Raw genomic sequence first — 16,265 nt, forward strand, 5'->3', positions numbered from 1 at the left:
ATGATAGCCGTGACTTTGCGGTTGGGATATACTTGAATCGAATTGAAATGAATATGACATGATGTGTATATATAAATTTGGAATTGGACTTGAATTAAAATGATTATAAATGAGCCGAAAGGTATAAAAGAATTGACGAATTGAAAGACGGCTTTTGGAAATTAAGTTTTGAGAATGTAACCGAACTAAACCAAGTAATCGTATAATATAGGTGTAGGCTCAGTCGAGCCAGATTTCGCGAGGCAATTCGAGACGCCTGATCTTTAAATTAAGCGGTACGCTCGTCATAATAAGGTGCGGGATTCTTGGACTTGTTTGATACTTTATTTTCAAGAATTAAACTGTGTATTCGTTTGTCATGTTGAATATCATTGATTGCATCACTGAATTGTGTAAAGCATTTGCATAGCCCAATCAAATTAAACTTGAATTGATCTGAATTGAATGATTTGCATGCTGGTATGGTTATAGGTTGTGTCGATCGATTATGATCTGATTTTGATTGAAAGTCACCACGATTTGATTTGGATATGTATGTGAATGGATTTACGAAGTTAAGCACTTGGATCCAATGAATTTGCCAAGTCGGGCTGTATGCTGACTTGGATTCACAGGATCCTAAATGGCCTTAGGTGAACGGCCCTCGATATGCCCAGTACCGGTTGGGACGAGGGAGGGTGATTATGTTATGAGATGTGATTTGAAATCGTGGGTGACATGTGTAACGTCTATGGCTCTGTGGCATTCTCCTACGTGTTAATGCATTTGAACGGTCGATTGAATATGACGAATATTGGAAACGATTCTAAAAAAAGGATTTTCTTTATGTGATTCGAACCAGACCTTAATAAACGGTTAAGCCAAGTGATTACAGATGGGTGTCAGATAAAGGGTCCAGCGGTTGGCCATCTGTAGGTGTCAGTAACCCTACAGATGTGGGTTTGATAATGGTTCAGCTCGAAAGAACATCTGTAATTGCTACAAGCCCTAATGAACTGAGTTATGAATCGAGTTAAGCCAAAATATATATGTTGTGTTTGAAATTCATCTTGGAAATTCCGTAAACTGTGTTGCAGGTTGAATTAACTGTTGTCGAGCATTGGCATTCTGTTATTTATGATTATATGTATCTGTTTGCATTGTTTATTGTTTGGGTTTCATTTTTGAATATAGAGTTTGATTGCAAGTCCAATAATCTAAACTGTGGCAAATTTCGCACTGGGAATTTATTCTCACCCCCTCTCCCGATTATTTTCAGGTTTATTACACGGACGCAGCAAATGAGGATATTGGTAATGCATATAAAAAATCCACTGCCTTGCGTGTATATGTGACACTTGATAAATACACGCGGCAGGCTGTCAGACCCCGGGGATTTGGGATGTGACACCTTGGGGATGCGCTGCCTTTGTTCATGATTCGTCTCATCAACATGGTAAATTGGGTCCACGAGGTAAAAATAGTATATTTATACGATACTCCGAACATTCCAAAGGTTATGTGTTCATTGGTGAACAATCGAGTGGGAGTGTAACATAATTTGAGTCCCGAGATGTCATTTTCTTAGAAAATGAATTTCCAAGAAAAGGTGAGATAGGTCAGGAATTTTCTCTATATGAAGTAGAGGAGCAGGATGATTTGATTGTTGCAAATCGTTTGGTGCATATTCTTGAACCTCCAACAGTATCTCATCCAAGTGGGAGCAAGTCAGTAGATGATGCTGAGCCAAGTTCAGCACAATCACAAATTAGGCATAGCAATCGTGCTAGAGTTCCTAAACGTCATTTTCCAATCGAAAATGAATCTTACATGATTGTCATGCAAGATGAAGAAGAGCCAAGAAATATTCGAGAGGCTCTCACTTGTCCTACTAAAGAGAAATGGATGAAAGCAATGGAAGAAGAAATGGAGTCAATGAGATCAAATAATGTTTGGGAATTAGTTGATCTCCCTGAAGGACGCAAGGCAATTGGGAACAAATGGGTTCTCAAGATTAAACGTCTAGCTGACGGCTCAATTGAGAGGTATAAGGCACGTCTTGTTGCTAAGGGGTATACACAACAAGAAGGGATAGACTACGAAGAGACTTTCTCTCCTGTTGTAAGATTTACTTCCATACGGTTGATACTAGCTATCGTTGCCAGTTTAGATTTGGAATTGCATCAGGTGGATGTTAAAACTTCATTTCTAAATGGCAATCTGGAAGAAGAGATATATATGGAACAACCTGTCGGTTTTGTTGCCGAAGGACAAGAGCACAAAGTGTGCAAATTGTTGAGATCCATTTATGGTCTCAAGCAATCTTCCAGACAATGGTACATTCGGTTTCATCAAGCAATCATATCATTTGATTTTGAAATGATTGATGAATACCATTGTGTGTATGTCAAAAGATCCAAAAACAAATTTGTGATTCTATCGCTTTATGTGGATGACATACTGTTGGCTAGTAACAATAAAGAGTATGTACAAATCATTAAGGAATGGTTATCCTCCAATTTTGATATGAAGGATATGGGTGAAGCAGCATACATTCTTGGAGTGAAGATTGAAAGAGATCGTTCCAAGAAGATGTTAGCTCTATCACAAGAGCATTACATTAATAAAGTACTTGAAAAGTTTTATATGCAAGACTGTAAACCCATTGATACTCCTATAGCAAAAGGCGAAGGTCTTAGTTTAAGAATGTGTCCAAAGACTCCAGATGAAAAAGCACAAATGGAAAAAGTTCCTTACTCAAGTGCTGTTGGCAGCCTCATGTATGCTATGATGTGTACAAGGCCAGATATCAGTTTCGCCGTTGGGATGGTGAGTAGATATCAAGCCAATCCAGGACAGTCCCATTGGAAAGCAGTAAAAAGAATACTTAGATATCTGAAAGGTCTGCAGATTATTCATTGTGTTTTCAAGGAGAAAATCTACAACTCATGAGTTACGCAGATGCTGATTGGGGAGGAGATTTAGATGAAAGAAAATCTACCTCAGGCTATGTTTTCTTACTTAGTAATGGAGTTATCTCTTGCAGTAGTAAGAAACAGAGTTGCATATCCTTATCCACAATGAAAGCTGAATTTGTAGCATTTTCAGCAGCAATACAAGAAGCAGTTTGGCTTAAAAGATTTTTGAATCACTTGGGTTTCGGTGAGAATGAAACTAACTCAGTGTTGGTATACAGCGATAGCCAAGCAGCAATCGCTTATACAAAAGATCCCAAGTATCACTCAAAGACCAAACACATTGATACTAAGTATAACTTCGTTAGAGACATGGTGGCGAGAAAGCAAGTTTGCATGCAATACATATCTACACACAAAATGGTGGCAGATCCTTTTACAAAGGCAATACCTAGAGATGTGTTTATTGGCCATGTGAAATCTCTATGGTTACGTAGATTGTAGTTATATATATATTTTGATTAAACAGTATATATTATGTATATTTGTATTTGTGGGATAAATGCAATGAATGCTATTTACTTATATATTTATGTTATAATTGTTACAAATTATTTAATATCATTATATTTAGCATAACACATGAGATATAAAATGAAAGGTATGTCAGACAGTTGATTGGCCTTCTTACACAGGCAATCGCTTCTATGTCTTGGTAGGACATAGAAATAAGATCGATTTTAAGCTAGACATGATACAAAATGTGAGAGCAAGTGCTTAAAATATACATCGCCTTAATAGAAAATCAAGATGAGGTCATATGAATATATTATTATGACCGAAGGTGAAATACCCACTATTCACCTTAACTGTCTTATGCCAAGTGGGAGTCCTGTTATTGAATTTATATGATCAGTAGAGTTGTGGACTCAAGTTAGATATTATGTATATCTGAACTATCACTTGTACGGTATTGGATTTTAAATTAGACATACGCTCCATAAGAAATGGAGAGTAATACTGTAACATATGTTTCATACCATATGTGCAATTGACCAACAGGGTAACAGAAGATATGATCTCTTCTTCTTTGTTGTGTGAGACCCGCGAGATCAAAAGGATCTCAGAGTACTCTTTGATTTTTTACTAAATACCTTGAAATTTATTTTCAATTAGTTATTTTGGAATGTTGCTGATGATCATGTATGATGCGATCTAATAGAACATATCTGGATAGCAATTGATTTGGAATGAAGAGATTCTAGATAAAAGAAAAGATCATTTGAGTGTTACATTAGGTTATATTCACTGGTGCACCAATTATGTTTATGTAACATAATTGTGAATATATAAGTATGGTTGTATCAATAAATAAAATAGATCTTGTGATACTTAAAAAATGTAACTTGATGATCTGGGGTACTGCATATTTACTCTACTTAGATGTTGTTATACATACTTAACAGTTGGATAACAACATAGACTCTCAAATTAAGATATGCTGGTCACGGCCTATTTCCTTGTATGAATTTTAACAGAGATTAGATATTACGTTCTCTTAGTTTATAGCGGGTATCCCATTTTGTGCGAGTGGGAGATGTTGGATTTATTAAAAGGTACACCCGTTATGGGAAACCCAAATCCAATATCCGACCCGTTATGAATAGATGCCAACCCTTTTATGAATAGGTGCATTGGTTTTATATAAACCATTCATATCTCTCTCTCAAAAAAAAATAATAAGAAAAACGTGTGAATAGTAACAGCCAAAATTAGAGAGAAAAGATAGAGAGCACCAAGAAGCACTCTGTTAAGGATTGAAGGTTTTAGGTCGTGGAAAACACAGGGCTTCCGGCTTCGGCTTGTGATTCTTTGCAGAACCAGTGATACTGCTCCACTCGCAAGATCCGCTTCCGCACGAAGATTAACGGAGTAACTTGTAAGTTCTATCCGTTAATTAACGGTTATTTAATTTTGAACGTTGTAGACAACAAAATAAAGAATTACTCCTATAATCTCTAATATTTTCATAATGGGAAAATAATTCTCCTCAAAGTATTAAACGAAATATGTCGGTAAAAAGTATCACCCGGAAAAAAAAAATTTCATCAAAGAAACAACCGCAAAAAGAACATCAACGAATTTTGGTTACTGCAGCGATACGATTTCGATTTCAGCAAAAAATTCTATACTGGAGCGAGGTTGTGTAGAAAATTCACATAGAAAAAAAATATAAAATAGATTGCGTGCATTCAAATATTTATCATGCAAGAAAAATAAAGATCGCATTTTTTTTTTCTAGAAATCGTATCTTAGGATCTAAATCAACTTAAACATAAATTCGTAATCATACAAAAATATTTATTAACAAAAAAATATCGCAACACACCGATTACGACCCAATTTATCTTTAATCCTGCTTGTAGCATCATTTGCTTTCGCAACTAAACTCAACTATATAAATAAAAGTTGCAAAAAAGGATAATTTTAGAACTTATTTTTCATATTTACTCCATAATATTTGTCCTTCATCGAATCCATTAGTTATTTTTTCTTTGTAAAGAGTGCAAAGATACCACCAATTTGTATTCAATCATAGAAATCAAATACATAGAAGAGTACATTAGATTTTTTATTGATAAAAAGATCGGAAAGATTTATACTGATCCTAAAAATTAAAAAAATTGAATTAGTGAAAAGAATTCTCTTATTGATCTCTAATAAAATATAAAAAGTTTTTCAAAAGATAGATGGAATATTTCTATCATATCTAAATTTTAAGATGCTTTATCTATTTATGTAAAATCTTTTCATTTTTTCTGAAGAAAATTAAAAGGAAAAAAACTGGAATTTTTTTTATTTTTTAAATCGATAAAAATCCTACGAATTTTTCTATCAATCTAAAACCTCATATACTCTTTGTGTTTCGCTCTCTTTCTTTTTATTAATTTCTACATAAAAAAATTCCCACAGTAGAGATTTGGATGACTGATCAGTTCAGAATTTCAGATCGACGGTTATTTCATTATCTAGGCACACAACTAGATGGATTGGTAAGAGAGTTATATTAGCTGAATTAAAATTATTAATTGTTCTCAAATGGTACTTCATAATATAATAGAGAAAATATTTTTTTTCCCCATCTCATATCTCCCATTCATCTCCGTCCTTCTAACGGTCAACGAACATAACTTTGCCAATCAGCGAACAGCAGGTCCGGATCCCCTAAAGTAATCCAACTTTTGGGTTTTGAATCGACACCGTTTGATTTGAATCTGTCGGTCAAGATCACATCGGAATTCAAATTCATTGTTCGAGATGTGTGCGCTCCACTTGGATGAATTATCACAGATTCGAATCGGACGGTCCATGTCTAAAACCCAACTTTTGGTTACTTCACTGGATCCGAACTCTATTCCATGCGGTCTCATTTGAATCAGTGGGTCCCAGTGACACTAATAAAGTATTACAAATGGGATGGACATGGAGCAACAGAAAGTAACTGGAAAAGCGATATGTTCACACTGGAGTTAGGCTGGACCCCGCGTCTCAGATGCAAGCTGCTAATTCACATGGAATGATCCATGTACAACTTGTAAAGTCCATCGAAGCATTGAATACACGGGATGAGAAACTAATAAAACTTTCATACAAGAGGAAACTACGACGATTTACTAATCGCACGTTACGAGTTCTACTAGCAGGTAATTTAATATCTCAGGTAATACAGAGTAAAATTTTAGATCTGAGGATGAATAAATTTTAGAGTGGAAATTTAGTTTATCTTATGCATAAATTTTAGATCAAGTTCAACCTGCCACCATACTTGCATCAGCGCTTAGAGTAAAAAAAAAGTGTTGTATTCTGTCGTGCCGTGACTAACACGCTGTGACTTTAGAGTGGAAAAGATGATCACGACACGCGAATAATCACGGTATGTAACTGAGATGTGTGCCGTGTCGTACCGTTCCGTAATGGAACCGGCTCCGTCGTGCTAGACAGCGTTTGTACTCACAAAAATAGTGGTATAATGTTGACTAGTACCAGGCCAGTACAAGTCAGCAGCCGATACAGACTGCTCGGCTTTTCACATGAAGGTAACCGCAATGCAACTAGGTTTGCGAGCAATGGTGCAAGCTCTTGTGTTACATGAAAAAACAATTAAAATTATATATAATTTATTAGATACAAACACTTGGTACAAATATAAGTATGGGATACGAATCAAGAGCCAACCATAGTCATTTGTAAAAAAAAAAATATTAAATACAACATAACAATTCATACATCAATTATAGGTACAAACACTTGGTATGTGAACTATTCACACTTGCATGACAATGTATGAATACTTGATATTAATACTTACATCATCCAGTGTCATATGAAAAAAAAAATGATATAATTTGTTAGATTCAAACACGTGATACATGAACTATTCACATTTGCATGACGGGGTGTGAATACTTGCAATACTTGATACTAATACTTCCAAACGTCATCTGATGCCATAAGAAAAAAAAAACTATTGATAAAATATTTTAGATATAAACTCTTGATACATAAACTATTCGCACTTGCATGACAAGGTATGAATACTTACAATACTTGAAATTAATACTTTCATACATCATCTTGTGCCATATGAGAAAATAAAAATAAAATTTGCATAGATTCTATTAGTTACTAACACTTGACCTATTAACTATTTACACTGTATAAATACTTGCAATACTTGATGTTAATACTTTCAGATGTCATCCAGTGTCATTTGGAAAACAAATTAAATTGTGATAATATATGTTAGATACAAACACTTGACACATTAACTATTTACACTTGGATTACGAGTTATTAATACTTATACGACGAGGTATGAATACTTGTAATACTTGATATTAATATTTTCAGACGTAATCCAGTACCATATGAAAAACAAAATTGATAAAATATGTTAGGTACAAACACTTCAGACATGAATTATTTATACTTGCATTACGAGGTATGAATACTTACTCGGCAAGATATGAATGCTTACACAACAAGGTATTCACAACGATGTATGAATACTTGCACGACGAGGTATGAATACTTGCACGACGGACAACCCGAAAGTTTGTCATCATAGATCTCATTTGAAAGAGAAATTGGGTAGAAGACGTTCATAGTTTTAGATTTGTAAATTTCCTCACATATCGTCAGAAATATTGACGAGATTGAACGGAGAAAAAAAAATCATCTCTAAAAACGTGCAAAAGATGAGTGTGTGATGTGTCCAGTTTTTTTTCGAAATACTTGATATCTTAAGTATGAATACTTGATATATTATATATTAACACTTGTGCGCATAGGTATCCATATTTACGTGCATCAGTTGTAAAATTTAGCAAATATTAGGTGGTCCCCAAGTAATTAATGAATAAATATCGATTTTTGTTTCAATAAATTCGCTAACTTATAAAAACAAAAGTGCACAGAAATTGATTGGAACCTTTTATTTTATTTTTTTATTAATAAATTTACTGTAGAAAAAAATTGGGGCCACAGATATTCCTGTCTGGTGCCGCAGATTGATTGTGTGGTCTTCAACAATTGAGTTCGCAAATTGAATCTGCAAAGGTATTTTTTGAATTTTCCAAAATGAGAGTGATTTGTTTTTTTTTTAATATAGTATTTTAAAAAAATTCGGGAGATTCAGTGAACAAAAGTAAATTTTAATCTAAAGTAATATTTAATATTATTGACAATAGCAACACTACAACAAGAATGAAGATGTAGCATTCAATTTAAAGTCTAGAATTTTTTATAATAATTCTCACAATGCAACCCAACGATTCATTCCTGTATATTTTTACATGATTTCTATCTGCTGGTTTTTATTAAAAATTGAATTATAAATTCCCATGCTCATATAATCTCATTGTGCATTTATGAATATTTTCACATGATTTCTGCCCGCTGGATTTTAAAAATTAAATTCAAAAATCCCATGCTCATATGATCGCATTGTGTATTCTCCCGTGCTAGCTGAACATATCCTAAATGCTTGATCACGTCAAAAATGTAAGTTACAACTATAGAAGTTATAATGAAATAATCCTTACATATTTGCAATAGAATAATTATTGCAAAAATAAATACTTGCGTAATATCAAAATTACCACATACATGTACGTCATAAAAAAAAGGAGAATTTCATGTATACACCTCAAAAATCTCAAAATTGCTAATTTTCCTCTCATAAATTGTTAATATCATATTTACCCTTCTAAAATTTTAAAACTCACACATTTACCCAATTTATTGTTTTTCAATAAAACTAATCTTAATTTACAAATTCTTCCTTTTGTACTCTTTTATTAAAAATTAAAAATATATTAAGTTTTTAATTAGTCAATTTCTGAAGATAAATAGTTAATTTTTCTAATTGTGATGCATATACAGCAATATTTAAATATATTGTCACAAATAAAAAAAAATCATTTATCTTTACAATCAGCCAATTAAAAAACAGAAAATTTATTAAACATGCTACATATTTTTTGGTTTTTTAAATAGAGGTCAACATGAGTACTTAAATTTAAAATAAATTTTAATAAAAAAATATAATTAATTGGCTAAATTTGTGAGTTTTTAATATTTAGAATGATAAATATGATATTATCTATCTTAGAGGGAGAAATACAAAATTTCGAAGTTTTTGACTGGATAAACATGAAATTGCCTCCCAAAAAAAATGCCACGAACCGCGTCCCATCAAAATCCACCTATGTGCACAATGCAAAATTACAATAAGATTTTTAATAAAATACCAATGCAGTGAGCTAAAGAATTAAGGATCAATACGAATCTAACTGCAAAAGCCCAAATTAAACTAGAAGATTTAAGATTGATACAGATCCCACTGAAAAAAATAGAAGCCCCATGAAAACAACAAAAATGACATATAAAGCTTTAAAATTACAAGATAAAAAAAATGCTGAACCTAGGGTAAAAAAAACAAGCATTTTATACCGTAAACACATTCATTTGTCCCAAAATTCGGACAAACTTATTACGCGTATACATCTCAAGACAACTAAAAGAAAACATAAACAAACTGCACATGCAAATAACTTAAGCATCTGTTATTTCACCAAACAGGGAAAAGTGGGCCAGTGCCACCAGGCTTCTCAGTATCAGGGAGGCTGGTGTAGAAGTAGATGTCGTTAGACATCTGCCAACTCCAATCCTCCAGCCTTGACACTGTCATCGGGGCCCACCGGTTTATTCTCACATAGTGTTGTCTGATCCTGCCATCACCAACATAGCTTGTGATTATTGAGTAATTGCTCTCATGACCACCCCATGCCTTATCACCTGGGTCTGCCGTGTGGGTCCCATCTGGGTGGAAGTAGCGCCACATTGGTCGGCCCGTGTTCGTCCAGCTAGGATCAAGGTTTCGCCAGTATTCTGGGGCTGTCTGCAAATGGATGTGAAAAAGGATACTATAAAAAGCAATGCCCCCCTTACCAGTCAAGAAGTAACGAGAAATTATTTTAAGATAATTTCCAGTCTCCATATCTCAGAAAAAGTAAATATGAGACCCAATTATCTAATAATCCCCGTTCAAATCATACAACCCTAACTATACATAAATCAATTAAGGAAAAGAAAAGGATATTTGCTAAACAATAGCAGCTAAGTACAAGACAGAAACAGGTTATGCAATATTTGTCATCTCTTGAAACTGCTTAAGAACTTCCTCAAAATAAATGAGTATCAGGATACTTTTTTGGCAACATTGAAGCAACTTGAAGAAATTTTCAATAAGCACATGAAAAAGAAGTAAATGACCAGTAAAACTGACCGCTTTAAAACGATATTCCCAAACACGATCGCACAGGTCCTCCCTTGTTATGCGAACCTACAATGGAAGTAGCGTTCAATACAGACATTATATCAGTTACATAGTCATGCATGGAGAAAAATCACTTTGGCTCTTGTTTGGTGTGCTTTCTCTTCAAATAAGAAAATCTTACCAATCCAAAAAGATGCAGTTTGCTTCAAGGATATATTACAGTTTTCGAGATTCCTCTCAGTAATGGACAGGTCTGGTCAGTACCTAATGTACCAGTACATTCTGGCACATCAATTCTCATTTCTTCTAATAAAGCTTTAGAATAACTGAAGCATGTTGAGCAAAATGTAATGGCTATTCTCTAGACACCTACATGTCACAATTACTACTTAAAATCCTTACGTTCCATTCCATGCAAATCAAGGGGCAAATAAGTAAATTTCATCAACAACAACAATGTTGACTAACTTGAAAGATAAAAAAAAAACTACTTTTACATCAAAAGAAAGATGAGTTTTTAGGTGGGTTAACTAGCCATGTTTTTCATTACTCTGGCATTTCATAGGAATTCAATACTTCAAGCATAGATAAAAGCTCAAGTAGCCGATTGATTTAATCATACCACTAAGTCATAAATGTCTGAATTCATCTATCTAAAGGAATAACAATACATATGGGCAGCATACCTCCGCATGTCTGCTCTCAACTCAGCACCATTCCAAGACAACAGCTCGATTTGCGCCCTAAATTCAAACCCCATAACCAGTAACTCTAACGCAACAATTGGTCCTAGCAGTAGACAATTTACCATGATGACCACATATACTAGTTAAAATTGTAATAGATAAATTACTGAAACAATAATACTCACCCGTTTGCTATCCATGACAGAGAGAGAATAAGCCCTCAGCCGCGAAAGCCCCCTAACTTGTGCACACCGAGGAATGTGTGCCTTCCCTGTCCATAATTCTGATAACTGGTAATTAAGTTTGAAATCAAAAACTAAAGAAAAAAATGCAATTCAATGAAGATAAAAAGTCGAAACCTATTACGAGTACTGTCTCAAAGATATTTTTTATTATCCAGATTATAATTGACAAATAACCTACTGTTTTCATTTATCCAGAGTTCAAATAGAAGTAAAGAGTATATATGTATCTTTTGCATGGGGGAATTAAAAGTACCAGCTATTAAGGGCGCATTTGGCATTGCTATCGTTTCATGTTTCCTGTTCTTTTAAAGGAAAAATAAACAAAACACATTTGGTATAGAGGATGTCGTTTCCCTTCTTTTCGTCTGAGCAGGAAAGGAGAAATGAAATTTTGTGAACGCCACGGCTATGCTGCACTAATACGGAAATGAATATCATATTGGATGTTATATGAATTTGGTGTCATAGCATTCAAAATTTAAGGATATGATATGCTTTAGTATGTATATTGTTTAGAGTGAGGCTATGGTACTATGCATAGCGCATAATGGTCCGCACTATAGATCAATATCTCCATTTCAAAGTCCAAAAATCAATTGGAACCGTTCAACATGATTTCCATATAAAAATGTACTTGCAGATCAAATTTTACATTATTTACAACTTTTATTATTTTTTTAGATAGGTAGAAAACCACTTGATCTAAAAATGTACTTGCAGATCAGAAGTAGTGATTTTCTACCTATCTAAAAAAACAGTAATATAATTCTAAAAAATGTTAAATTTAGTTTGCATGTACTTTTTCACATAGAGATGATGTTGAACAGTTCAGATGGACTACTTTAACTTTGAAAACGAAGATACTGATCCATAGTATGGACCAATCTGTGCTATGCATAGAACCATAGCCTCACTCTTTTGTTTTCTAGGCACAAACATGATTAGCTGGATCAACTATAGAACAGCAATGCTATACTTAATTTTTTTATCTATTCTTCAAGTTCCAACAAATTAACCATCAAAAACAAATTCCAACAAATTATTACGACTTCATATATAAGGAACTTCAAATTAATGTTTGGTGTCATTTGCTTTCACTTAGAAATTTGTTGCTTATCAGGCATTAATGGTGTCGGCTTTAATTTCGACCAATGGAAATGACAGACTTGAAAACAAAAAATACTTTTTTTAATTTCTGCAAAAAAAATAGAAAACAATAAAACTAGAGCAGTACCAAACACTGGTAATTAAGTTAACACTTCCAGGTAAACTAAAAGCAATTTTGTACCCAAAAAATTGTTTACGTTCAAATTCAATCCTATAAAAGAGAAATTAGATTGAGAAAAAATTCACTCTATGAGCCCAGAGGCGATCCGAGGTGGCCACATTATGCCACCTACGAGAAACCACGAGACATCGCGCCACGCTGCGTGCGTCCAAAAAATTGAGGATTTTCTCCAGTATCTCAGGCCCCACCACCACGAGCGGGTCCCCCACTTCACCGTCTTGATCTTTCCTTTGCCGCTTTGGCTTCGTTTCAAGGTCGTCGGAATCGCAACCGGCTCTCTCCTTGCCTTTTCCCTCTCCCCGACGGGAATCCGCCATTGGGGAGGGAGAGGTAACCTTGAAGCGGTTAACGCTCAATCCTCTATGCCTGTGGGAAATAATTTCTTCTTGTCGCCGACTGGTCATTTATGCGGCATAGCGGTGATTCAACCTGGATAGGTTCTGTCTATGGCAAATTGCAAATTGGATTCGTATCCTCCCAGGTACCTGACTCTGAATCCGTATCCTAGAGAGATACTGTTCCGTATAGTTATTAGATCTGAACCGTTCCTTTTAATTTGGCACGAATCTCAAAGCCCAAAAATACTGCCCCTATTGCTTCCCGAATCTCAAACCGGTTGAGATTTAATCTCAAATCGTAAAGTGAGGGTGATCCTCTACAATACTACAGAGGATACGGATTCCCTGACTCTCGAGTCGATTGAAACGAATAGTCCATATTTATTCTCAGCCGGTGCCTATTCGGGATAGGGATAGCGCAGGGGCAGTATTACTTCTGCTTTTAGACTCGTGCCAAGTTAAAAAAAAAAAAAAAGGATTGACTAACTATCTCCCAGTCAATTTCCTCCATTCATCTCCAGTCAATAACTACTTGTGGGGACCATTAACTAACTTAACTTTCTTAATTATTTGGTGACCACCTAATATTTAATAGATTTTATAATTAACGCGTGCAAATATGGATACCTATGCGCAAAAGTGTTAATATATAATATATCAAGTATTCATACCTAAGATACCAAATATTTCGAAAAAAAACTGGACACATCACACACACATCTTTTACACGTTTTTAGAGTTGGTTTCTTTTTTTCTCCGTTCAATTTCATCAATATTTATGACAATCTGTGAGAAAATTTGTAAATATAAAACCATGGACGTCTTCTACGTAATTTTCTCTTCCAAATGAGATCCATGATGACATACTTTCGGGTTGTTCGTCGTGCAAGTATTCATACCTCGTCATGCAAATATTAATCGTTGTCATGTAAGTATTCATATCTTATTGAGCAAGTATTCATACCTCGTAATGCATTACCTGTGGGGACCGCTAATTAAGTGGGGGATCACTAACTACTTAGGTAACCACCTAATATTTGATAGATTTTACAACTGTCACATGTAAATATGGATGTATATGCGCGCAGGTGTTAATATATAATATATCAAGTATGAATACTTGCGCGGTGGACAACTCAAAAGTACTTTATCATAGATCTCATTTGAAAGAGAAAATTACGTAAAAAAAGTCTGTGACTTTAGATTCGCAAAAAAATTCACAGATTGTCAGAAATATGGGTGACATTGAAGTAAGAAAAAAAAACCCCATAAAATGTGTAAAAAATGAGTATGTAATAAGAAAGATTGTTTAAAGAAATATTTAATATCTTACATATGAATACTTACTATATTAGATGTTAATACTTGCGTGTATAAGTATACATATTTATGCGCATCAGTTGTAAAGTTTTTCAAATATAAGTGGTCCCCCAGTTAATTAGCAATCCCTCCACATTATTAATGACTAATACACGTTTTATTTTGTCTTTTTGTGCTGAAAGTTGTGGTCCCCTCATATAATTAATGATTGTGGGGGATGGATGGGGGAAAGAAATCTTTATTCAAAAAAAAATATTCTGGACTATCCGTTTCAATTGTACTTAGTATGAATAAAAATTATCCAGAATATTTTCCCCATAAATTATCCAGAAATTAATATAAAAAATCCTAAAACCGGAAAAAATTATTCCGGTTTTACAAAAAAAAAAATCCTAAATCTGGAAAAAATTATTCCGGATTTAATATCCAATTTTCGGAAAAAAAAATTTCGAAAATTGGTATTGAAACCGGAAATTTTTTTTCCGATTTGGGTAGATTTCAAAATAAACAAGAGGTTTGGTTAGTTTTTTAAATTTATATATTTTTTTGATATAAATAAAAAAATCGGATGAGGGAATGTGAATTCTGGTAAATTAGTAACAAAAGATTTTTAAATGATAACCGCCTTACAGTATGTTCAAATTATTACAGACCTAAGCCTACGTGGCTACTTTCCAAAGCTTTGATAAATATAAATATTTTATTTTATAAGTCTATGGTACTATGCATCTTGTAGTTTAGTTCATAATATATATTAATATTTTTATTTTCAAATTTTTAATAATCAATGTGTACCATTTAATATGCTTTTTACACTTGTAAACTAAATTTTATATTTCTAGAATATCTTTATTATTTTTAAAATAGATAAAAAAATTACTTATCTGAAAATTCTGGACCATTCAAAAACCGTAATTTTCTATCTATCTTAAAATATAGTAAAAAAATTCCAAACAAAATATAAATTTGGTCTGCAAGCACATATTAATATAAAAATTATGTTGAACGGTTTGGATTAATTGTTAGGATTTTAAAAACGAAAATATTAATTAGTATTATGGAACAAATCGTGTTATGCTTGATACCATAGACTCACTCTTATTTTATTATGTATTGCAAAATAATAAATTGTTTTAGAATTATATTAAGTTTTTTCATGAACCTCCTCTATTGTACTTTTAATTTTAAAACTATAATAATTTAATTTAACCATAAATATCGAAATAAAATTGTTGCATATGATGATTATGATATTTAGATTTTATTTTAATTTTTAGACATAATTTTTTTAATTTATTAATTCATTTAAAAAATGATAATTTTATATGTAAAAATTGTTGTAAAAATTTTATTTTGACATTTTGAATTTTAACCTTTCTATCATCTAAAAAATTAAACATGGAAAAGATACAACCAAATACAAACATTTTGTTCCCACTCGTTCTCTCTAATTTAGTTTTGTATCGGACTTGAATTATAAATTATTTGGGTCTAGGGTACTAAGTTACGGTTTCGTATTTCTTTGAAAATTTATGATGTATAATTGTTTTTTTTTTTTTTAAATCTTCGCAGAAGCTGCAAAGTCATGAGGGGGAACCGAACTTTCGACCTTTGAGTACAACAACTCTAGAATTTTTTCTTAGTCAATTGTGCT

At 33.3% G+C, this 16,265-nt stretch overlaps 1 protein-coding gene across 1 annotated transcript; it reads right to left on the minus strand.

The window, feature by feature from the left end:
• Nucleotides 1-9,739: 9,739 nt before the first annotated feature.
• On the minus strand, nucleotides 9,740-13,391 carry LOC144567343 (uncharacterized). The gene is made up of 4 exons (XM_078317458.1): nucleotides 13,019-13,391; nucleotides 11,606-11,710; nucleotides 10,744-10,800; nucleotides 9,740-10,356 (listed from the first exon to the last, which is right to left on the minus strand). Exons 1-4 carry the CDS (start codon nucleotides 13,355-13,357, stop codon nucleotides 10,027-10,029), a joined length of 831 nt encoding a protein of 276 aa, XP_078173584.1. The 5' UTR covers nucleotides 13,358-13,391; the 3' UTR covers nucleotides 9,740-10,026.
• Nucleotides 13,392-16,265: the final 2,874 nt, after the last annotated feature.

This window comes from Carex rostrata, chromosome 16, assembly GCF_964058835.1.
Source record: "Carex rostrata chromosome 16, lpCarRost1.2, whole genome shotgun sequence".
Classification (NCBI taxonomy): Eukaryota; Viridiplantae; Streptophyta; class Magnoliopsida; order Poales; family Cyperaceae; genus Carex; species Carex rostrata.

Bases quoted from the DNA above. Each gene is read 5' to 3' on its own strand.
- LOC144567343 (XM_078317458.1), bottom strand. From the start codon at position 13,357: ATGACCAGTCGGCGACAAGAAGAAATTATTTCCCACAGGCATAGAGGA. The intron at 10,801-11,605 runs GTGAGTATTATT...CTTCCATTGTAG, and splicing joins CTGTCATGGATAGCAAACGG to GTTCGCATAACAAGGGAGGA. The intron at 10,357-10,743 runs GTCAGTTTTACT...ATCCATTTGCAG, and splicing joins GGGAATATCGTTTTAAAGCG to ACAGCCCCAGAATACTGGCG.